The sequence below is a fragment of the Anabrus simplex genome, chromosome 11 (genome assembly GCF_040414725.1).
Source record: "Anabrus simplex isolate iqAnaSimp1 chromosome 11, ASM4041472v1, whole genome shotgun sequence".
In the NCBI taxonomy this organism is placed as follows: Eukaryota; Metazoa; Arthropoda; class Insecta; order Orthoptera; family Tettigoniidae; genus Anabrus; species Anabrus simplex.
Genome location: NC_090275.1, coordinates 93,333,768 through 93,358,509, shown reverse-complemented (window position 1 = coordinate 93,358,509; position 24,742 = coordinate 93,333,768). Strand labels below are relative to the sequence as shown.

The following is a 24,742-nucleotide window of genomic DNA, read 5'->3' as shown; positions in this document are numbered from 1 at the left end:
CTGAAAAGAGCTGTTTCTTAAGAAAAGATTCTTCTTCTTCACTAAATTCTACATTCATTTTATTCCAAGTCATCAGTGAACAGGGGGTTTCTCCTCTGGCTTGGAGGAAAAATTGCCTCCAAGTCAGATGTATTTTCGCGCCGCCAGTATAGTGAATTGATATTTTCCGACTCATCGGGTACTCCACGGAAACAGATTAGTAAAAGGGCATAGATTTTGCCCTGGGAGTCTCCACTATTCGAACCTCTCTCCGCCGAAAAAAGTAGAAGAGTGTTCACGAATCACGGCTGTCTGTGGCTTGGTCATTCTAGCTCTGGAACTTTGGACTGTTAGATCGGCAGTGTAGTCCAGTTCGTTAAAAGTGAGAAAATGTGTGGTGTTTCATTATATGGAGTATTTCATATGAAAGCATTGCTTTTAATCGCGCCATTCCTACTGACGTCATTGTAATGTATGTTCATTTCAGTTGGGAAATCCACAAAGACAGTCTTTCTGAGGATGTAAAACGGCAGGAGGAGAGTGAGTGTCTACCATTATAATGGAAACTCCCCAACCTGATTGTGATTGGTGGTATGCAAGCCGGTCTACCATTACAGTGAAAATTCCCTAACTCAGTCTTCATATGAGAAAAGACGTTTGGTGACTTCCCCGTCGCGTTTCTAGGAAAACGTTAAGAGCTATACAATTTAATACAATCTTGCTCACGACGTGTACACTAGAATTCCGTATACAATGTAGAATTCCGTAGCGAAGCACGGGTACATCAGCTAGTGAATAATATAGTCAAAACAAAGGAGGACAATTTAGTAGTAGTACTTTGGTCGATCAGCTGAATCTATCAATGAACGAACGTCTACCTCCAGCTCTGTTGTCCCTAATCTCAAAAGAAGCAACAAGAAAGAATCTGAAAGTCAACTTTCTGTATTCATTTTTAATGAATTTTTAGAGAAGAAAAGACACTTCCACATACGTACGAGCTCCCAAATATTGAGGCATTTTTAGTCTAAATTACCTTAACTTTGGGTATTTTTCGTTGCATAGCAGTTTAAAAATATGTGCTCCCTTTTCGTGTCTGGTTTGAAGGAACACATTGGCTTATAGATACCAAGTTGTAGATGTGGTTCTTGCCAAGTTCTTGCTCCTCGATCGTAGTACCAAGAGGACTCACGTAAAGGTGTACACTGCTTTTCAGAATGTCAATTTCCTTGAATCGTGTGCTGAATTCTTCAATGATCTCAAGAATGTGTGAACTGAAATCTGAAAAACCTATAGTTTCCTGGTCTTTCTCCGCCGCTAATTGTAGACAGCAAGAGTAATGTGTCAATACACTGGCACTGGCATTTGTGAGGGCTCATTTTCCACCCGAAGTATGGATTTTAATTTTTTAAACAAAAATAACCTATTCAGATCAAGTGAATACATATGAACAGGAAATAATATCAAAGAATTAATTAGTTCTGACGTGGGTCTGTACGGGGTATAAAAATTGATACATTTTTGAATGAGCAATGTGTTTTTTTGTACATTTTCATCACATTTCTTAAAATATATTTCTTTTAAAGCTCTCGCGGGTCGCAAAATATGGTTTCCATGAAGGTGAGGAGCCTGGCACAAAGCAATGCCAGGATCATCTAAGGGACACGTGGTTGTCAACCCACTCTTCCAAGTTCAGAGCTCCTGGGGCCCCTTTTAGTCGCCTCTTATGACAGGCAATGAATGCCGTGAATGTATCCTACCTCTCCTACCCACAGGAGGTATCCGAGACTGAATCTCAGCAGTAAAAAGCAAGAAAACAAAAAGCCTAACCAATATCGAAAGATGTCCTGCTCTCATTGAGGAAGGGCGATGGAAGTAATGAACGAGACGTGATGTGGGAACTGTTTGGGTTGGAGCAGACATATTCCAATGAACTGGGGTGAAAAATCAAAGTACTGACCTTCGGTTCATCGGGTTCTGGGTTCGATTCCTGGCCGGGGCAGAAACTTTAACTGCGTATGGTTTAATTCCTTTGGCTCGGGAACTCGGCGGCGTTCATCTTAAAACACTTATATTCATCTACACACAACATAGGGCACTTTCATCTATCCTATCTGACCTTCATTGGTCAATTCTTGTTCTTTTCCGATCCCGACGTTATGAGGTTTCCGAGGCATAGGGAGTTTTCATTTTCTCGCCCTTCGTGGCCCTTGCCTTTCTTTGCCCGATACCTTCAACTTTCGATGTGTTTTATTGTTTCCCACTCATTACTGTTAATAGAGGATGGTTGTCCGGTTGCACTTCCTTTTAAAAACAATAATCACCACCACCACCTCTCTCAGTCCAAATTATTATCTTCCATTTAAGAATGGAGTTAAATTATCCTTATTCTCCCTTTTACTGCGAATAATAAATTCCGTGGCATCCAGTTTTATCCAATCAACCAAATTCTATTTTGATCTATAGTATCGACTGTTGTCCTCTTAACATGAATAGGCGCCCGACCTGTAGAAGACTCTTATATTTTAACTGGACAAATCCTCACTGTTCTATATTTCCTTTACTACATTCTAAAACCTCTGAGCTTTTACCTTTGAGATAACTTTAGTAAATTAGTTATTAAGCTTATGAAAGCATATGTTTTGAAAACATAAGACGAAGTTCAATTCTTCTATTAACTTTACTAAATAGAATACCGAGACCAGATTGAAATAAGTACAATTTTATTGGGTGGTAAATTGCTAGTCGGCTCCACGGTGTTGGAGTAGAGTTCCCGCCTCTTACTCGGAAGCTCCGAGTTAGATTCCCGGCCAAGACAAGAATTTTTACCTGGATCTGAGGGCTTGTTTGAAGTCCACTCAGCCTACGTGATTTGAGGAGCTATTTGACGGTGAGATAGTGGCTTCTGTCTAGAAATCCAAGAATAACGGCCGAGAGGATTCGTCGTGCCGACCACACGACACCTGGTAATCTGCATGCCTTCAGGCTGAGGAGCGGTCGCTTGGTAGGCCAAGCCGTTGCGCTATGGAGTTTGTTTTGTTTTGGTTAATTGTTAAGCTGCGATTCTAACAACAGCTTTCAGATAATAATGGGATTATTTAAAGAAATAACATTATCAGTTTCCATAGAGCTGTAAAATGGATCTATTTATCGACTTTCGGTACTGCGTTCTTCAGTGTTTAGAAGAACCCTAAATTCTAAATAATTCAAAGCAACCATGTTTCTACATCATCCTACCGGGCCTCTGAGCTGGTAAGATACCTGATATTTATTTTTGATAGCATTCTGAGGATTTTTAATTTGAGTTTTTTTTTCTGGTACTGACGACTGTTGCTGCCCCGTCACCTAATCGACTTATTTTCCCTTTTCGAGTGAAGGTAATACTTCTAGCTGTTAACCTTCATGAGAGCAGATATTTTAATCTATACATTTCCAAAATGGTTTAAAGCAGTGTTGCCAGCCTTAAATGAACAAATTAGTTGCACGGAAAAGGAGATGATTAAAGTAAAACTTCGAATGTGTCAGCATACACAAGCTGGCTCTGTGGATCAGTGGTATTGTCGGCCTGCGCACCCCAAAATAGCGGGTTCAAACCCGGCAGAGGTAGTCGGATTTTCGAAGGGCGGATAAAGTCCATTCGACACTCCATGTCGTACGATGTCGGCATGTAAAAGATCTCTGGTGACACATTTGGTGTTCACCCGACAAAATTCATTATTAAAGCTCAGCCATACATGTCCAATAATATAATAATAATAATAATAATAATAATAATAATAATAATAATAATAATAATAATAATAATAATAATAATAATAAAAAGTAATAATAACTAGCCAATGTACCCGTGCTTCACTACGGTATTCTACATTGTATACGGATATCGAAGTAAATTACTGTAGTACAGGCAGTGAATAGGATTTTAAAAAAAATGCATGTCTCTTAGCGTTAACCGAGAAACAGCAAGGGGAGGTCTCCATACGTTGTTTCCAATGTAATGTGTGAATTGCAGAGTTGTGATCATAACGGCAGGCTCACTTGCCTACTGCCATTCACAATGGAGTTGGGAAGTTTACATTATAATGGCAGGCCACTATTGCCTAATGCGGGGTCACAATCGATTTGGGAAGTTTTCGTTATAATCGCAGGCCCCCTTTCCTACTTTCATACAGATTACAGTTGAGGAGTTTTTATTATAATGGCAGGCAACTTCCCTACTGCCAGTCAGAACTGAGTTGTGCTCTTACCATTATAATGACAGGCCCCTTTTCCTAATGCCAGCCAGCTTACTGCCAGTCACACCGAGTTGGTGAGTTTACATTAAAATAGTAGGCCACTATGCCTAATGCCAATCACATTTTAGATGGGTACATTTGTTCATAATGGCTGGCACCCTTGCCCATAGCCAAAGACAATCGGGTAGGGGAGATTTTAACGAAATGAAAATTTCGCCAAAATAGTCAATGTACGGACACACGGTCGTTGCGATTTTATTTTTATACATAGATAAGGCATCTGCTCCACGTACAACACCTTTTGGGCTATGTACGATGGAGTTAGCCTGAAAAACCGACCGTTCATGATATCTCTCTTATTAATCCTCCTATCGAAATGATGCATATGAGAAAAAAGTTTTAGAAATTGATTTCCATTAATGATGGCAGATTTCCACTAATTTTGGATGTGCATATTTTGCGGGAGTGCAAAATCGTGGTTTCGGTTTCGAATAAACCCCCAGTAAATTTAGGTTTTCAGAAATAATATTGGCCCTAAAACCTACCCAAAGACAGGTGGATTCTAAATATTAAGTTTGGCAGAAATATATCCAGTAGTTTTCAAGTTACAAGAACTCAGACAAACAAACAAACAAACAAACAAACAAACAAACAAACAAACAAACAAACAAACAAACAAAGAAACAAACAAACACAAACAAACAAACAAAAAACTGTAGGGAAATGTCGCGAAAATAGTCAATGTACAGACACACGGTCGTTACGATTTTATTTATAATAATAATAATAATAATAATAATAATAATAATAATAATAATAATAATAATAATAATTCCCCATGATACAACGGCCCCGAAGGACCATGGCCTACCGATCGGCCGCTGCTCATCCCGAAGGCCTGCAAATTACGAGGTGTAGTGTAGTGGGCATCACGGTAGCTTGGTGGGCATGACAAAACCTCTCGGCCGATTTTCCTTGGCTTGCTAGACCGGCGCCACTAACTCACCGTCAGATAGCTCCTCAATTGTAAACACGTAGGTTGAGTGGACGTCGAAGCAGCACTCAGATACAAGTAAAATCCCTGACATGACCAGGAATCGAACCTGGGAGCTCCGGGTAAGAGGAAGGCACCTTACCCCTATACCACCGGACCGGCAATAATAATAATTGATATATTTACTGTATTTATTTACGAGGTCTAGAATGTATTTCATTTTCTCACATTTCATGTGGCTTGCCATTCTTTTGTGAATAGACTAATTTTCTTTCGATTTATCGGAACTCTTTACCTACCTTGTGGTTGGTGTCAAAGGATGCACATTATCTGTACCCTTTGCATGTCGTAAGAGTCTACTATGAGGGGAATAACCAAAGAATCTTCACTCGCTTGCTCGTCTTATCAGCCCAAAATCATATCCATGGTTCTCTGATTGTTTCCGAGTAGTGGAGAAAACGTACGAGTATGAACTTAAAAAATAAACAGTGAGAGATAAAGCAATAATTCTAGAATTTTGTTTTCTATAACATAATTCTTTCTTAATCTGTTTACCCTTCAGGGTTGGTTTTCCCTCGGACTCAGCGAGGGATCCCACCTCTACCACCTCAAGGGCAGTGTCCTGGAGCGTGAGACAATGGATCGGAGTATAAACCGGGGAGGAGGACCAGTACCTCACCCAGGCGGCCTCACCTGCTATGCTGAACAGGGGCCTTGGTGGGGGATTGGACGATTGGAAGGGATAGACAAGGAAGAGGGAAGGAAGCAGCCGTGGCCTTAAGTTAGGTACCATCCCGACATTTGCCTGGAGGAGAAGTGGGACACCGCGAAAAACGACTTCCAGGATGGCTGAGGTGGGAATCGAAACACCGCTACACAATTTACCCAATTTACCTTCCGAGGCTGAGTGGACGCTGTTCCAGCCCTCGTACAACTTTTTAAATTTCGTGGCAGAGTCGGGAATTGAACTCGGGTCTCCAGGACTGGCCACTAATCACACACTAACCACTACACCACAGAGGCGGATATAACATAATTACGCATGAAAATATTTATTTCAATATCTTAAAAATTATGAAAGTTATAAGCGGAAAAAAATGAAAAAGCAATAATTGAGAATGGGCGTGTTTCAGAGGAATTTGAAAAGGTCAATCCAATGATAGTCTCGCATCTTTTAGATTATATCATGGGGACCAAGTGTAAGTGGGAATAATGTGTTTCCAAATCCCCCAATTATAATAGGTATTACTATGAAGAAAATGATTACAAAGTCCGGCTCCATGGCTAAATGGTTAGCGTGCTGGCCTTTGGTCACAGGGGTCCTGGGTTCGATTCCCGGCAGGGTCGGGAATTTTAACCATAATTGGTTAATTTCGCTGGCACTGGGGCTGGGTGTATGTATCGTCTTCATCATCATTTCATCCTCATCACGACGCGCAGGTCACCTACAGGTGTCAAATCGAAAGACTTGCACCTGGCGAGCCGAACATGTCCTCGGACACTCCCGGCACTAAAAGCCATACGCCATTTCATTTCATGATTACAAATGCGTGAGTTGTAATGTGAGTAGTATGTGAATGAAAGGAATTCTTCTACGGACTGAAAGGACATTTCAGACTAGGTACGTTATAAAAAGTGAATGAAAATTTACATCTTTGGATCTTCCAAGGTGTAAGTCACCCCTTAAAATTATCAAGATGTTCCCGTTCTGATGCGTAAATCTGCGGAAATTTTTGATTTTTCTCAACCCCTGACATAATTTTAAAATGTGTAAGTATCGCATTATGAAGTTTAGAACAGTCCCGGTGACATTTTCATTCTCGATCATATTGCAACGAATAACGTTGAAGTTATCTCAATGACTCCTAAGAGCCGAAAGCAGCTGACTTCTAGTAGTTCGTGCTGTAAAGACTAGATGGCGACATGCGGAGTCAAGGTGCAAACAAATCCACAGCAATGTACCTGGCTGAGATATGTTTATCTAACACAATAGTACAGTTCGTTAATCGTTAATTCTTTATGCTATATTCCTAAACAAGCTTTTATGTTGGCCTACAGTATTTCTGTGAGCACAGGTAGTAGTTAAAGAAGTATTATTTAGTTATCAAATGTCAAAATAATTAAGTTTGTTTCCTACGCATACCGGCAACCTAATGAAATGAATATAAATAAACGTATTCACGTAGAACAAGGCGTTTTCATACAAAATAACTTATTTTGTTTCTGCATCATAATTTTACGCACTGAATACAACGAGACATTACGTACAATAAATCTGTTTAAATACGTGCCCCTTCACTAGTTGTAACTGAGAGCCGTGCAAGCAGCTGCTAGGCTGTACTCTGCTCCTTTACTTGCCTGAGATGGAGTGCTGCTCAATGAGCCGAATTGCGCCCTCCTTTGATCTAAACGATCTCAGACTTAAAGCTGATTTAATTTTATCTACATTTAAGGGGATATCCTCTAAAATAAGTAGACACCGCAACACTGCTTTAAACACCTTGTCTGGTATACTGATCAGTAGGAAGAGGATTTTGATCTAATAGCCTACATATTTCACTGTAAATTATTTCCCTATTAATAGATACAATTACTGTTTTTTTCGTTCCCCTAATTTTTCAGATATGTGTGCCAAGTTTTCTTAATCTGATAACCCTTTATATAAATTAAAAAGTTCAGATCTTAGAAAGTTTCTTACAAATTAAAAAGTCAAAATTGAGAAACTCGTTACAAAGAAACACCGGGGAAGATCGGGCTGGAAAAATGCAAATAAGAATGGAAGAATCATCGGTAGATAGTGGAAGACGTTATGGAAGGGTGTGATAGAAATTTAATGAAATACTCGTAGTTTCCAAGCAGTGTTTTCTATTAGCATGTAGAGAAAAGTCAGCATCGAACATCGCGTTTATTCAATGAATCTCTGCAGTTGTTATGGCCGAATTGAGTGACATTTAAAGGATCATGTCAAAAGTTTAAAGTATCCTAGGGTCGGTATGGATTCTTATCAAACTAATTTACGTACCGCCCCCGGCGATATTCCTGATAGATTAATAGATTATTCTTGATATTGAAGAAATGTTATCGCAATAATCACGAATCGAATGGTAAATTATGGCATACTCAACCCAAACGTTCTTCTAAGTGTCTGTGATTTGCTTACACTGATCATAAATATAGAACTTAGCTCCAAACGAGTTTCTCTGAGATATTCAGCCACAAACCCAGCAAATCTAAATAATAATAATAATAATAATAATAATAATAATAATAATAATAATAATAATAATAATAATAATAATAATAATAATAATTGGCATTGCACCGACCAGAAGAAAATGCAGGAAAACCGTCTGCGGTGGTTTGGGCATGTGTTGCGTGCAGAAGGCAATACATTGGCAAAGTCAGCGTATACAATGGAAATCGCTGGAAAGAGGCCCAAGGGACGACCAAGACAGCGATGGACCGATACAGTGCACAACGACCTGTGCAATATGTCTCGGCATGGCCCGAGACCGATGTAAATGGAGACAACAAATCCATACACCAGACCCTGCCACCAGGCGGGACAAACGCTAAAGAAAAAGAAGAAGAAGAAGAAGAAGAAGAAGAAGAATTGATTGGTTTTATGTCCTACCATCTACTTTTATTGTTATCGGAGACGCCGTGGTCCCACAATGAGTTCTCTTACATGCACGGGGGCTGATGCCCTCGAGAATTACCGTACTGAGACGCTGTCACCGTCTAGGAGGCCCGCCTCTCCCCTTCAGGGGAGGAATTAAAACATTTAGTAGTACATAAGTACATACGTTTTCGTCCCTCCCCTGAAGGGGAGAGGCGGGCCTCCTAGACGGTGACGCCGTCTTTCAGGCCAGGAGATTTGAATCGGAGAAGGAGATGCGCGAAGAAGGTAAGAGGATTGGCGGCCGTGGCCTATACTAGAAACTGTACTGGCATTCGCCTTAGTTCAGGAGAATGGGAAATCACAGAAAACTATCCTCAGAACAGCCGACAGTGGAGACTAGCCCCTGTCCTTCTCCCGAATGCGAGGCGTAGAGCCACAGTAGAATCGTGGTCGACCCTCCTCTGTTCAGTTGGTCGGTCGGAGTGCAGAGCTGTCGGATCACGGACCAGCCGTGGCCACTTGTGGGCCGAGATCCACTTTGCACCCACCGACCAAGACTTATGGGCACTGATCCTTGTATTAAGCTGTCGTATATCAATCTTTTGTTCCTCCAAAACATCACAGATTAGAAGGCTGTGAAAGAAGAATTACTCAGATAAGGCGAAATCGTTACTCCTACGTAGTACGCTGTGTTATGCAATTCTAGAATAAAAACAATATCTTCAGAGAACTCAGCAAAAAATCGCTCTTTCAAGGATCGTACAGGAAAGACATGTCAATGACCATGGCTGTACACTGCAGCTCATGCAATACATAAGACATCTTCTGCTCCTCTTTATCTATTTCTTTCATTTCGACGAAATTAAAGTCAATATTAATTTTGGGAAACTATTTATACAGTCAGTACTATCGTATTTTGCGTAGGGCTACTCTGTGATTCTTAGTTTATTTTGTATTTATGTGGAAGATTTTTTCATATTCCATGCTAATATGATTTAGGCCTATTGGATAGTATTTTTTATAACCTGTCAAGCAGTGATAGTTTATTGGAAAATTGCTGTAAGTATACTTTGTCGTAGTGGCAACTCTATAATTAGGGAAGCATAATGAATAAATAAATTTCGAAACTATTAATTAGTTAGTTGTGAGAAGGACATTAAAGCATTATCTTCTTAAAACTGTTTCATCCACTCTTCTCGAACGGTAACTACTCAAGAGTTAAGAAAAAAAAAACTGATGAAATAACTAGATCAGAAGGAATACATTATTATTATTATTATTATTATTATTATTATTATTATTATTATTATTATTATTATTATTATTTAAACAGTTTAGCGTCCAAGTTTGGTTTTGCCCTCAGACTCAGTGAGGGATTCCACCTCTACCGCCTCAAGGGCAGTGTCCTGGAGCGTGAGATATTTAGTAGGGGATACAACCGGGGTGGAGGACCAGTACTTTTCTCAGATGGCCTCACCTGCTATGCTGAACAGGGGCCTTGTGGGGGGATGGAAGACTGGAACGGATAGACAAGGAAAAAGGAAGGAAACGGCTGTGGCCTTAAGATAGGTACCATCGCGGCATTTGCCTGGAGAAGAAGTTGGAAACCACGGAAAACCACTTCGAGGATGGCTGAGGTGGGAATCGAAACACCGCTACTCAATTTACCCAAATTACCTTCCGAGGCTGAGTGGACCCCGTTCCAGCCCTCGTACAACTTTTCAAATTTCGTGGCAGAGTCGGGAATTGAACTCGGGTCTCCAGGACTGGCCACTAATCACACTAACCACTACACCACAGTGGCGGACAAGTATGAAATATACTGTAATAATAATAATAATAATAATAATAATAATAATAATAATAATAATAATAATAATAATAATAATAATAATAATAATAATGTTTGTCAAACCTTTGTCCCGTTTCTCTACGAGGTCGGGTATGAGATGAGATGAAATGAATGAGGTGTTATGTGACAGTAGGGAAGGGAGAGGGTGAAACCCGGTGCCGGCACATAGCCTGCTCCTGTCGAATAGCACCAAAGGGTCTGCTCAAGGCTTAATGTTTCCATCCGACGGACGAATCACCATCAACAGCGTCATATGCCTTCACTCCACATGAGTCCGTGCTAACGAACAACCATGTGTTACTCATCGTAAATACTTCCTCACCTCATATTTCTGAATTATATTGTGTGCTGGTATTTCACTCCCGTTTACGTCTGCATCCTTGTAGGAAGACTTAGTAGTGACGATAAGAAGTTCGAAGGGGGTGGGGGGTGGGAGGGAAATAATGTATAGACAACAAAAAGTACCCGGGTCTATGGCTGTAACGCGGGTAGAAAGGAGGGCATCAAAATTGAAAAAAAAATCTACAAAATAATTAGTATTTTGATGCTCTGTGAGTGAATTTAGATAGAGACGTAAAGGTTGAGTACAGTAATGAGAGTACCATACAATAAAATTATTTATACATGTATTCTAATTAGACACCCTACGTGGCTCAGGCGGCAGCGCCCCGGCCTCTCACCGCTGGGTTCCGTCGTTCAAAACCCGATCACTCCATGTGATATTTGTGCTGGACAAAGTGGAGGCGGGACAGGTTTTTCTGCGGGTACTACGGTTTTCTTTCATTCCAGCAACCCTCTCCAATATCATTTCATTTCATCTTTCATTCATAGTCATTGCCCCCAAAGGAGTGCGACAGGCTTCGGCAGCCGGCACAATTCCCATCCTCGACGCTAGACAGGGGCTTCATTCATTCCATTCCTGACCCGGTCTAATGACTGGAAACAGGCTGTAGATTTTCATTTATTACAATGAAATGGAAGTTCGGAGTGATTACACATTTAAAATGCCATTTAGTATTTGACTACACACTAATAAAATAACAGACACTAGGTAGAAGTGCACAGGCGCATTTACTGAGACTGATGAATACGTGCGGTAAGCGGGTAATCATACCCCAGTGCCCATGACTTTGCAAAAATATTCCCCTGCTACCCTTCTTCACAGCACTGCTGCGCGAGTCTCCACTACTTGCTGTGACGCTGTACGAATCGGTTAGCCACAACGAACGACATTTTGTGCGTATTCCCGCCACGCATTTTTCTTAATAATTATAGTCATTAGAGAAAGGAATTAGGTGAAAAAAAGAAATAGGGACTGTAAAAAGGATGTTTTTTTTATAATTCGTATTTCAGGCTATTTTTTAAAATAACTGTTAAGGCCATCACACACAGAAAGCTAGGCTAAGCTAAGTTAAGCTATGAGGTGTTGTGAAAATATCTCTCCCAATGCATTGAAGTACGATGACACACACAGGCCGCTATGCTAAGCTATACTAAGCCAAGCTAAGCTAAGTTAAGCTAGACAGATCGCTAGGCAGAGGATTTTCTTCGCTGTAGCTGGCCTGGCTCATGCGCTTTTCATTTCTGAGCATTTGGTCTGGCGGGCTGTCGTGTGTGTTTAGTCGTGTCGTGTGAGTCTCTTCTGGTTGTACTTCGATATTTTAATACAATGGATAACGGGCCAAAATAAGAACGACTAATTGAGGAGGTGAAAAGATATCCCTGCCTTTATGATACTTCATCAAATTACTACTCATACTTGATAAGAAAGGAAAACTGTTGGCAGGAAATAAGTTCAGTGCTTCAAATGGATGTAAGTAGGCTACCATTTATAAATTAGCTATATGATCACAATTTTAACAGTTCTAGAAGAATGCATTTTTCACATGGTTTTACGCATACTTTTTACAATTTAGCAGATACAGTTGAAGCGGTGTTCTGCAACTGCCATATCAACAGTTACTGAGAACTTGAAAGGTCAAATAATAGCATATATTGTTTTAGGTACAGAAGTTAAAAACTTAGACTGAGAGGCTGTTTTAGGGAGGCACTAAAGAGACAAAAAGAGAGTAAAAGTGGACAGGAAGGGTAAAAATGAAGAGATTCCACAAACAAATGGAATTTCTTCTGCCTTATATTTGTACAAGAAGGTGAGCTGTCAGTTTAACGCAGTATGACTAATATTATTTAAAATATTTTTAAAATGTTAAAAAGTCGATGAAGTTACCAGTGAATTTATATGTTGAGTATATTCTAATTTAAAACGCATGTAATTCATTCTAGGTTATGAGACAATAAGAACGTCTCGATTTGTTATGTTTTGCAGCTAAGACAACATTTCACTAATAAAATGAACAACATGAATAATTGCGTGTGAACCACAAGGACCAGGACAGTTCAATATGTTCATTTTCCATAAACAAATCTCCATGTGTCATTTCTTAATATATGTTTGGATGTGTATTAATAGCTTAATTTTCCTTACAGCACACATTCAAACATTGACAGGCAGGAAACATATCGACGTCAAGAGATAACTGAAGTAGCCACCCAGATGACTGTGAAAGTCCGGAATATGATGACCTTCACTCCTTATCACATATATCTGATTCATCATCTGTTCCGTCCGCCCCCACACCCTACACAATCTCAGCCAGTCGAACCTCTTCGAAAAAAAAAAAAAAAAAAAAAAATCATGCCTCCGAGCAGTAGTGCAGAGAGAGTAATTTGATTATTTACAACAGCGAGACAATAAAAGTGCTGCCTAGCATAGTTCAGCTTAGCTTTTTATTCGTGTCGTAGCACACCACAGCTTGGGATTGCTTAGCGTAGCATAGTATAGCGTAGCTTAGCTTAGCTTTCTGTGTGTGGTGACCTTTAAGGTTCTTCAGTCTGCTAAAACTTAAAAAAGAATCAGGTGGCTAAAATGGAATACTTTTTCGTCCACAAAGGGGGGGGGGGGACTGTCCCCCCTCGCCCCCTCCAATCGCCGCTACTTGGAAGACTATAGGCAATTCTGCTAAAAGGAAATGTAATCTTTCATGTTTAGTGTTCTCTTTTGCTGGTTGGAATATAACCCGTGATCATGGGTCGGACACCACCCCACTGATCTCTCGAGGAAGCTAATAAACCAGTGAACGATGGGTACAACTGCTGGTAATGCTGTAGAATTCAAAATTTCGATTTAATAATAACAATAATGGTTTATGGCATCTGTATAGGCTTGGTGGTGACGTAATGAGTATGAAATTAATGGCGAAGGCCTCATAAATACCCAGTCTACAAGTTATTAGAATTAGGAGTACGAGGGGGTTGATTCTGAAAATTGAACCGGGGCCATCGGATCAAAGGCAAGCGTTCTATCGATTTAGCCACAAAGCAGGACTTTAATTTGCTAAACCTTAGGCTACCATTGACAGTAGCAGAGGCCAGGGCAGTAGCTTGTGAAGCAGCCTTGACCAGTGGTGTATACCGAGGACTACCGAGGCTATCAGTAAAGCCCAAATCTCAATTGAGAATGATGGAAGACTAAAGCACATTATAATTTAAGCATCTGAAACATTGTTCCATTTACAAAACTTGAATGCAGTGAGCAAAAACGTCGCACACATTTCTGAGATCAAGGCATTGGAGACTGGTATCAAATGCAGTAGAGACAATACGCGACACTTACGGATTTAGCCTGGTTAAAATGGGAGACAATTCGACGGTGGCGCTCCTAGTGACTTGACCTGAAAAGTCGCGCTAAATTCAAATATCAATGGAAATGTATATATGAAAATGGATAAATAAATTACGTCTAGAAAGAAAGTATTATTGAGATATTAACTTCGAAGTTGCTAAAGCAATTCTGGATAAATTCATGAAGAATTATTTAAAAGGTTATTATTTAAAGACTGAAATTAGACATATAAACAAGATGTGAAATGGACTGCTGTGAAATGAAATCTTTCATTTATGCATTACTTTTTTGCTTTAGCATTCCTGCCTGAAATTTTACGGTTAGATTTGTCTTTTTTTCATTTTAAAAAACATTGTATCATCACATTAAGACACTTGTCAATAAAAATATCGGTACATTCCTTACACACGTGATGCAATGATATAACATTTAAAAGCTGGACAATTTTCTTCTTAACATAAAGCCTACTAACAGACAGAAAATCTATAAAATCCCGGCTTTAATCTGAGAAGAAGGGTAAAAAAAGAAAAGTATGAAAATGCTGTCGATAGTGATGCTTTGAGGAATATTTACGTACAATTTGAGTAAAAATGTAACATACGCTTGGCTGTATAGTCGAGGATTTTTAAGGTCGCTGGCCTGGAAGTGATCTGAACAGATCTTATAATTCTTATATAAGCGTAACGTCCCTTCTTTCTTGTACACCTTATCCAAATCACTTCTGTGACATTTCAAAGCCCACATATCACACCTACAACACCACATCGGTACTGAAGGTTAACTGCTGCACTATAGAATAAAATATGCGTATTATATTTTAAGTCAGTTAAATATGGGTCGAGCAGGTCAGAAGATTATGAAGTACTATAAAAATCTCTTTGTCACTGGAAGACAAACACAATATTACTTAGGCCTACATTTTCTTGTCACGAGGGCAGCGAAAGAAAGACCGCGCATTCTTCTCTACTTCATAGTTACTGCAGCCAAACACAGCATATACCATTCCCCTCATGTTGAGAGGAGATATCAAGGAATGACACGCGCTACTATTTAATTATGTCAACTCACTGAAAACGCATAAATAACACCAAAAACTTCACACACAAATACACGTGCTCTTATGACAGAATCAGTAGTTCTCAGGTCTACCCGCTAGAGGGAGCTCTAAATAGCTGTCCCTCGATATCTCGTTGAGTGTCGCATATTGTCTCTACTGTATTTGCTGGTATTGCAGCGCCAGACTCTCGCCCCTCTTCCCTCAACTCGCCACACGCGGTTTGCTGCTGGATATCGGATGGGAGCGGGGTCCGGCGGAGGATAGGTGTGCTAGGCTTCGATCCGTCAGATCGCCACTGCTAACTATCAACCATGCATTACTCTTCGTATACACTTCCTCACCTCATACTTCTGACGATATAGATAAGAGAGTGCGGGTATTCCTCAGTCCCGTTTACTTCTACATCCTTGTAGGAAGAGACTGCAGGGCTGCTGTTAGAGGAGCAATATAGTTTTATTTTTATTGGTAGATCTGCTAAAATGAAATGCCATCTTTCAGGTTTAGTGTTTTCTTTTGTTGGTTGGAATCGAACCCGTGACCATGGATCGGACACCACCACTGATCTCCCGAGGAAGCTAATTAACCAGTGAACGATGGGCACGACCGCTGTAAAATAATAATAATAATAATAATAATAATAATAATAATAATAATAATAATAATGGGGCATGGCATCTATATAGGCTTGGTGTTGACCTAATGGGGAAAGAATGAATGGCGATGACGTCATAAACACCCAAGCCAGGGGAATTAACAGTATGATGGGGTTGATTCTGGAAACTGAACCAGGGCCATCGGACCTAAGGCAAATGTTCTGTCCACTTAGCCACAAAGCCGGACTTTCATTTGCTAAACCTTAGGCTACCATCTCCACTGATCAGGGACAACACAGCAGGCTTCTCCGTTGGCTACTGGCTGCAGCTCAAAACGCTGAAGGCTTGACGTTCACTAAACCAACCTTCCAAAAAAGGTAAGTCTAGTGGTAGCCCATGTCTTGATCCCAGCATACGCCACTGGCCATGACAACACAGCAGACTAATCCGTTGACTATATGCTGCATCTTAAAACACTTAAGGCTTGACGTTCACAAAACCAACAACCGAAAAGTGGTAACCTATGTCTAGTGATAGTCCACGTCTTGATCCCAGCATACACCACTGATCTTAGAGTATTTCATCTCAGTTACCACTTTCTCTAACTACCAAAACGGACGTCTATTTTCTCTGAAGTTACTACTTCTATATATATATAATATTTTCAATTTACAGCACACATGCCAGTTTCCACCCTCGGAGAACTGGTACGATGGGAAAAGCAATCTCTTGAGGCCCGTCTCCAGCAATTACACACGCAGATAGCCGAACTCCGTGCTAATGAGTCCGAGCAGAACATGGCAGCCATGACGAATCTCGCTGCAGAGGAAGGGGAAGTACAGGCCAAGCTGAAACAACTGACGGACGAGGACGCGCTCATCAGTCACCTCTGTGCCAAGCAAGAAAAAGTACTCCAACTAGAATCTTCTGCTCCTCCGACAGAGGAAACTGAAATTAAACCTTGTGACGCGGTAAGTCAATCCTGGTAAATATAATCTTTCAGATAGAGATAACAGACTGGCCTTCAAATGTTAAAGTGACATGTTTGTATTTGATGATTTCATGGCCCAGATTATTAGACATACGGTACCATAAGTTAGTATCTTTTGGACTTTTGCTGTCTGAAAGAAACAAGCCACTGGGCAGGAATGTAACGAATATTATACGGGTCCGCCTATAAGAAACCAAATTTGTCCCCTGAAATAAATTGTATAAATCCTGTCAATAACACATAAAAATTTCACTGTATCAGATATAAACCAAACCTCATGGTGCAACAGCCCCGAAGGGCCTTGGCCTACTAAGTGACCGCTGTTCAGATGGTGGTGGTGGTACTGGCGATTATTGTTTTAAGACGATATACAACTGGGCAACCATCCTCTTTTAATATTAATCAGAGAGAAAAATGGGAGGGATCCGACACTTCGGAAAATGAATGTATCGGCCAAAGAAAGACAAGGGCCGTGAAGGGCGTGAAAATGAAAGACTCTCTAGCTCTCGAAACCTAATAGCGTCGAGGTCTTAAAAGAACAAGAGTTGACCAAGGAAGGTCGGATGGGATGGATTAAAGTGAAGAGCCTGGCACAAGTAAGAAGAAGCAATGCCAGGATTCAGCTAAGGGTCCCGTGGTCGCCAACCCCCGCTCCCAAGTTAAGAGCCCCTGGGGCTAACTGCTGCACAGCCGGAAGGCATACAGATTACGAGGTGTCGTGTGGTCAGCACGACGATTCCTCTCGGCCGTTATTCTCGGCGTTCGAATCCTACTGTCGGCAGCTCTGAAGATGGTTTCCCATTTTCACACCAGGCAAATGCTGGGCCTGTATCTTATTTTATTTTTGCTAGGGGCTTTACGTCGCACCGACACAGATGGGTCTTATGGCGACGATGGGATAGGAAAGGCCTAGGAGTTGGAAGGAAGCGGCCGTGGCCTTAATTAAGGTACAGCCGCAGCATTTGCCTGGTGTGGAAATGGGAAACCACGGAAAACCATATTCAGGGCTGCCGACAGTGGGATTCGAACCTACTGTCTCCCGGATGCAAACTCACAGCCGCACACCTCTAACCGCACGGCCAACTCGCCCGGTGTGTACCTTAATTAAGGCCACGGCTGCTTCCATCCCATTCCTAGGCCCTTCCTATCCCATCGTCGCCATAAGACCTATCTGTGTCGGTGCGACGTAAAACAAAAAACAAAAAAACAAACAAAGATCTTGGCGTTCTAGACCGGGGCCGCCATCTCCCCGCCAGATAGCTCCTCAATTGTAATTACGTAGTTTGAGTGGACTTCTTCTTTTTTTCTTGTAATTTACTTTACACAGATAGATCTTACGGCGACGACGGGGTAGGAAAGGGCAAGGAATGGAAAGGAAAGGAACTGGTCCTGGCCTTAATTAACGTATAGCCCCAGCAATTGCCTGGTGTGAAAATGGGAAATCACGGAAAACCATCTTCTGGGCTGCCAATAGTGTGGTTCGAAACCACTCTCTCTCGAATGCAAACTCACAGCTGCGCGCCCTTAACCGCACGACCAGCACGCTCGGTCAGTATTCTTCTTAATAATAATAATAATAATAATAATAATAATAATAATAATAATAATAATAATAATAATAATAATAATAATAATAATAATAATAATAATAATAATAATAATAATAATAATATTGATTTAAGCACACTAAGGAGCGCTGATGACTAGTTCTTCCTTGATGCTCTTCTTTGTTCTCAATATCTCTTGAGCCCTGCTGATAATTTCTCCTTTCTCTCCTGTGAAAGGGGCTTCCGACTTCTAGAGACTCTAGGCGGTGGGGCCCAAGACTGTACCATAACACAAACTTTGGAACGATCTTCTATATCAATGTCTGAAATCCCAGGCGAATCCAAGTCCTTCTGTACTTCATTATGCCACAAGCTTCGAGTCTTGTAGCTTTTAACCAAAGGGAAGAACTTCTTGGTAAGCCCGTTGCTGTCCATTCGTTGTAGGTGTCCGTAAAACTTAAGCCTCCTACGTCACATGCTGGTATTGGCTGATTCTAACTGTCGATACAGCTCAGAGTCGATTTAAGTCTGTAGGTTCCATCTGGGAGCAATCTCGGTCCATGAATTTTCCTGAGGATACGTCTTTCGGCTTTCTCTAGATCATCCATGGTGCCTTTTTTTTTTGTTCATCAGGAGGGTCTCTGAGGCGAGTTCTAGAATGAATTTTATTTTCTCACAATACATGAGCCTTTCCATTATTTTGTGGAAACACTCAGTTTTATTTCCATTTATAGGAACTCTTTATGTCCCCTCGAGGGGAACAACCAAGGAATCTGTACAAGCTCTCTCGTCTTCTACGGCAAAACAACAACAACAAAAACAACAACAACAACAACAACAACTACTACTACTACTAAATGTTTTCATTCCTCCCCTGAAGGAGGGAGGCGGGCCTCTTAGACGGTGGCGCCGTCTCTGAGGCCAGGAGATTTGTATCGGAGAAGGATATCGTCCCTTAAGAAACACCACATATCTTACAATGCTGTTCCTGTCCAATATTTTCCTTAAGTCTGGTCACGCTCCCCCGGGCCACATATGGATATGCAGTCCATCAGAACAATTTTCGTTGGGTTCATTTTCCTATGCGGTTGTGTAAAGAAAAATGGGCCTTAAAATACATCATACTCTAGGAGGAGGTTATGTCATGCAAACATACATTCCTACATTTAGGTACAGTAAGGTTCATTATACTTGACACACGTGCATAGGAAAACGAACTCAACGAAAATTGTTCTGATGAACTGCATATCGATATGTGGCTGGAAGGCGTCACCAGGAACATAATGGATAGGAAGAGCATTGTCAGATGAGCGGTGTTGTTTTTTAAGGGACGATTTGTGCTGTGAAGATGAGAGGTTTGGCGGTCGTTGCCTTTACTAGGAACTGCCCCGGCATTCGCCTTAGTGTAGGAGAATGCAAAACTACGGAAAAGCCGACGGTGGGGACCAGCCCCTCTCCGTCTCGCGAATACAGAGGCGTAGAGCCACCGTAAAGCCATGGCTACCTCTCATCTGCTCGGTTGGCCGGTCGGAGTGCAGAGCTGTCGGATCACGGACCAGCCGTGGCCACTTGTGGGCCGAGACCACTCTGTATCCGCAGACCGTCCAAAAACATATCCATAGTTCTATGTTTTCCCATGCAGTGGAGAAGACGTACGACTGTGAAGAGTTTTCTTCTGACACTCACCAGCCCAAGTAGGCTTTCGAAACTGTAGACATCATCATCATCATCATCATCATCATCATCATCAGCGTTCAAATAGAGACAAATATGTTTTGATTAATGCAATCTCTTAAACCTGTCTGTCATTCTTCTTGAGAATAATTGATAATTTCACAACACGTGGAGCGTATAAACAAAGGTCAGTTATCTTGTTGAAAGGATAGTCTTATCAGCTATAAATACCTGCCTTCTTCCTGATGGCTATAGATTAGCCAACTAATTCACTTGTTTTGTGACGCAGTGCTGACATCTGAGCAGCGGTGACGCAGGCAAGGACCAACTGCAGTGTCGAGTGCAGGATTTGATGTGAACAGCTGTGATAGGTGTATCCAGGGCTGTAGTCGAGGGCATACGCGAGTATATGCCATATGCCCTCTGCTTAACTTCTGATTTCTTGGGTATACCTTCTGGTTTCGTTTCTTTTACTTTTAATTTCGCCATTCCGTCAGCGAGTTTTAACTCTCCAACTGCGGTCATAATTGCGAACATGAAATGTTCCGTTTGATAAACAACATAACTAGTAAGGTTTGTATAAGGAAAAGTCATATTTCTTTCCTGAGGGTCGGTAGATGGAGGAAGGCTCTCGGCCTCTGCATTCGGGAGACGGGACAGGTCTGGACCTCACGGCTGGCCCCAAACATCGGCTGCCCTGAGAATGGTTTCCAGTGGTTTTCCATTCTCCTGCACTAAGGCGAATGCCGGGACATTTCCTAGAATAGGCCTCGACAGCCAACCCCGTCATCTTCTCCGTAACAAATCTCCCGGCCTGAGAGACGGCGTCACCGTCTAAGAGGCCCGCCTCCCCCTTCAGGGGAGGAATGAAAACGTTTTTAGTAGTACTTTCCTGAGCCCATTTTACCCGAAATCTGAAAAATAATGATGGGTCCTTGTCCACGTTTAAAGCAATTTCGTGTTGCTTATAAATGCACATTTCGGCAATTTTTACTGTTTAGGTCGTATGCTCATGTTAGTGATATGTCACATTTGGTAATATTTTCCGCATTTTTGTTTAAATTGAGTCGTCGTTTTGAACAAGGTACATGTTGTCTGCGTTGAGTTACAAACAGGATTTCTAAATACTATAGTCGATGTATTTTTCTTTCTTTTTCCGAAACAGATAGGCGGCAGGTCTGCAAGACGATTCCGAGAAAGAGATGCTGTGTGAACGTACGACGATAGATATCAAAATGCACAGTTCGCTTTCGTAGCGTAACGATTAGCACTATTAGCTGCCGTCCTCGGAGGCCTGAGCTCGATTCCCGGTGGTGTCAGGGATTTAAGAATAGCAGGAGGGATGGTGTGTGGTTAAATTGCACATGCAGCTCACCTCCTGAGAAGAGCTGCTCCCCCTCGGGGTGAAGACACGAGTTTACTTACAAAATACGTGGTAATAATTCGATTTTTAATTTTTTAGGACCGCGTGAGTTGGCCGTGCGGTTTGGGGCGCGCAGCTGTGAGCTTGCATCCGGGAGATAGTGGGTTCTAACCCCACTGTCGGCAGCCCTGAAGATAGTTTTCCGTGGTTTCCCATTTATCACACCAAGCAAATGCTGGGGGTGTACCTTAATTAAGGCCACTTTCTTCCCATTCATGGCCTTTCCTATTCCATCGTCGCCATAAGACCTATCTGCGTCGGTACGACGTAAGGCAAATAGCAAATATATATATAAATAAATAGGAGAATCAAATGCGAACTCTGCCTCAGGACTAAGATAATGAATGAATGTATAAAGTTCTAATGTACCTAGATGAGCTCTGTTTGTTTGTATGATTAAATGTGTCTGCTGTTTTATCACTTATCACTTAGACTACAGTGTTAGCAAAGTAAGTAAATATGGATTTCTTCCTTTTCACCGTAAAATGCCTAATGTTTGTACAGTATGTATGTCTGACCTTAGTCCCGTTTTCTGATTCGAGGTCGGGAATAAGGTGAGACGAAATTTCGTGGCATGTTCTTGCGGCCGGATGCACTTCCTGACGCCAACCTCAGTTGAGGAACTAAAGATGAAGGGATGAATGATGGGAATGAAGTTGGGTAAACTGGAAGGAAAAGATTGTGGCCTAAGAATAGGAACTGTCCCGGCATTTGTCTGGAAGTGAAAATAGGAAACCACAGGAAACCATGCACAAAACAGTCGACTTGTCTTCCGACTGCAAAACTTGGCTTTGTAGTCGTATCGGTCTTAGTTATGACTACAGTATATACCAGCGCCCAAAATCTCACGCGTACAAACCGAGGCTCAGAGGTCCTGTGCACCGTGCATCGGCCGGACTCGGCTCGGTTCGGACCAGGTTTTGTCTCGGAGCGACTCGCCTAAGCTCGGTTCAAATCTGCTCGGATGGTGGAGCGCTGGGGAGCAAGTGAGAAAGGGGGAGACAGGTGGAGCGAGCGAGACAGGAGTAGGAGAAGAGAGAGCCAGCGCTATTTTAAAACAGAGGAGTGTTGGTCTGCACTCTGGTCAACCTAGCGAAGTCGTCTTTTGCACCTTGCGTCGTGAAATGCACCGGTGCATGCACCCTGAGGGGCACTGGTATATACCTCCTTAAAGCCAAATTAAGGGAAGTTTGCTGCAACTAGCTCTAACCCACTAATGTTTGTCGCCAGAGAGGTCTGGCATCCGAGATTTGTCATGTACTGACTTAGAGTATACCCTTTGAAAATTTTGGAACTGCAGCGTTGGGTGTATCCTATTATAGAGTAAACACTTTTATCAATCTAGTGTAATTTTTCCTACTTTGTTGTTATCTTCCTAAGTTATTCAAGAATTAAAACACCACAGCAATAAAATACTGGAAGAACTGATTTTCAGCTAGCGGTTTTACGTCGCACCGACACAGATAGGTCTTATGGCGACAATGGGATAGGAAAGGCCTAGGAGTTGATCTTGATGATATTTCACAACATGGAGTGAAATTTTGGTATCTCGTAAATTTAACTTTTACGTGATGTTTTAGCAAGCAGGAAAACGGACGAACATTCATCTGAGCTTGTACAGTATGACTAACCCAAGGTTTAGAAAATACTCTTGAAAGTAGTTAAGCGGGAAAAGGAGAGCCGTATATACAGAGTGTGTGAAAGGTGGTGGTCCTGGTGATTATTGTTTTAAGAGGAAGTACAACTGGGCAACTATCCTCTATTAACACTAACCAGAGGGAAAATGGAGAATATCCAGCACTTCGAAAAATGAAGGTATCGGCGAAAAGAAAGACAAGGGCCACGAAGGATGTGAAAGTGAAAAACTCCCTAATAATGTTATTGGCCAAATAAGGACAACGGTCACCAGGGGCGTGAAAATGGAAGACACCCTAGGCCTCTATACCTATACGTAATACCGTCGGGTTCAGAAAAATAACAAATTGACTAAAGGAGGTCGGATAGGATAGATGAAAGAAGTGAGGAGCCTGGCAGAAGTGGAAGTAATGCGAGGACCCAGCTAAGGATCCCGTGGTCGCCAGTCCACGCTCCCACGTTAAGGCCTACTGAGGCTCCTTTTTGTCACCTCTTACTACAGGCAGGGGATACCGGGGGTGTTGTTCTACGGCGCCACCTCCTACACAGGGGAACTAATCGAGTCTGACAGTCTCTCATATGCCACGCTTCCCGCCGTCAGCTTTCCAATATGACCCTCCTTGGTCAACTCTCGTTCTCTTTCAATCCAGACGACGTTATGTTTCCGAGTTCTAAAGAGTCTTTCATTTTCGCGCCTTTCTTTCACCGATACCCTCATTTCTTCTTCTTTCTCCGTTAGCGTCTTCTAAGGACCACGTGACAATTTCAATGCTTCCCCATTTGTTGTTCCTTCTTCTCCTTCATCTACCCACTATGTCCCCTTTTCCTCTCCTCGGACAATTCTGAACCTGTTTTCTTTCCCTCCCAACCTTGGAACAGTTTTCTTTTTAAAAATCTCTCTCTGTTGCTTCTTCTTCCCTTATGTTGTTTCTTTCCAAATCTTTCTTGACTTCATGAATCCAGGTTCTTGTTGACTTCTTGTTCCAAAGATATTTGAAGATCTGTTTGGTTAACCTGTTGTCATCCATTCTGCATAAATGTCCAAAAATATCAATGGCTTCTTCTGCATTGTATTTGTAAAGTTTTCTATGTTCCTATATATTTCATCATTATTTCTTGATTTCCAGAGTTCTTAGCGGACCGAGAATTTTCCGTATAATTTTTCTTTCCAGTACTGCTGTTTTTATTTTTTTAAATTAAAATAATTGCTATTTGTTCGGGGCGTCGACCTAGAAAGATCTTTTGCTCCTACTTGCACCATATGTCAGGAACCTGCGTGTATTTGGAAATTGCGGAAGTCTGAAGTGTTGAATGTGAGGAAAGGAACGTTACGGATGACACAAACACCCAGTCCTCAGACGAGGTATATTAGTCATTTACAATAAAAAATCCCTGACCCGGTCGTGAATCGAACCCAGGGCCGCTGGATGACAGACGGACGCGTTGCCCCCTACAGCGCGG

At 41.6% G+C, this 24,742-nt stretch overlaps 1 protein-coding gene across 1 annotated transcript in view; it reads left to right on the top strand.

The window, feature by feature from the left end:
• Positions 1-24,742, top strand: part of LOC136883334 (kinesin light chain) — a 191,491-nt gene that overhangs the window by 116,385 nt on the left and 50,364 nt on the right. Inside the window, exon 2 of the mRNA XM_067155570.2 lies at positions 16,687-16,982. Coding sequence (XP_067011671.2) covers positions 16,692-16,982 — 291 coding nt within the window. The 5' untranslated portion in view covers positions 16,687-16,691. The remainder of the gene's footprint in view (positions 1-16,686; positions 16,983-24,742) is intronic.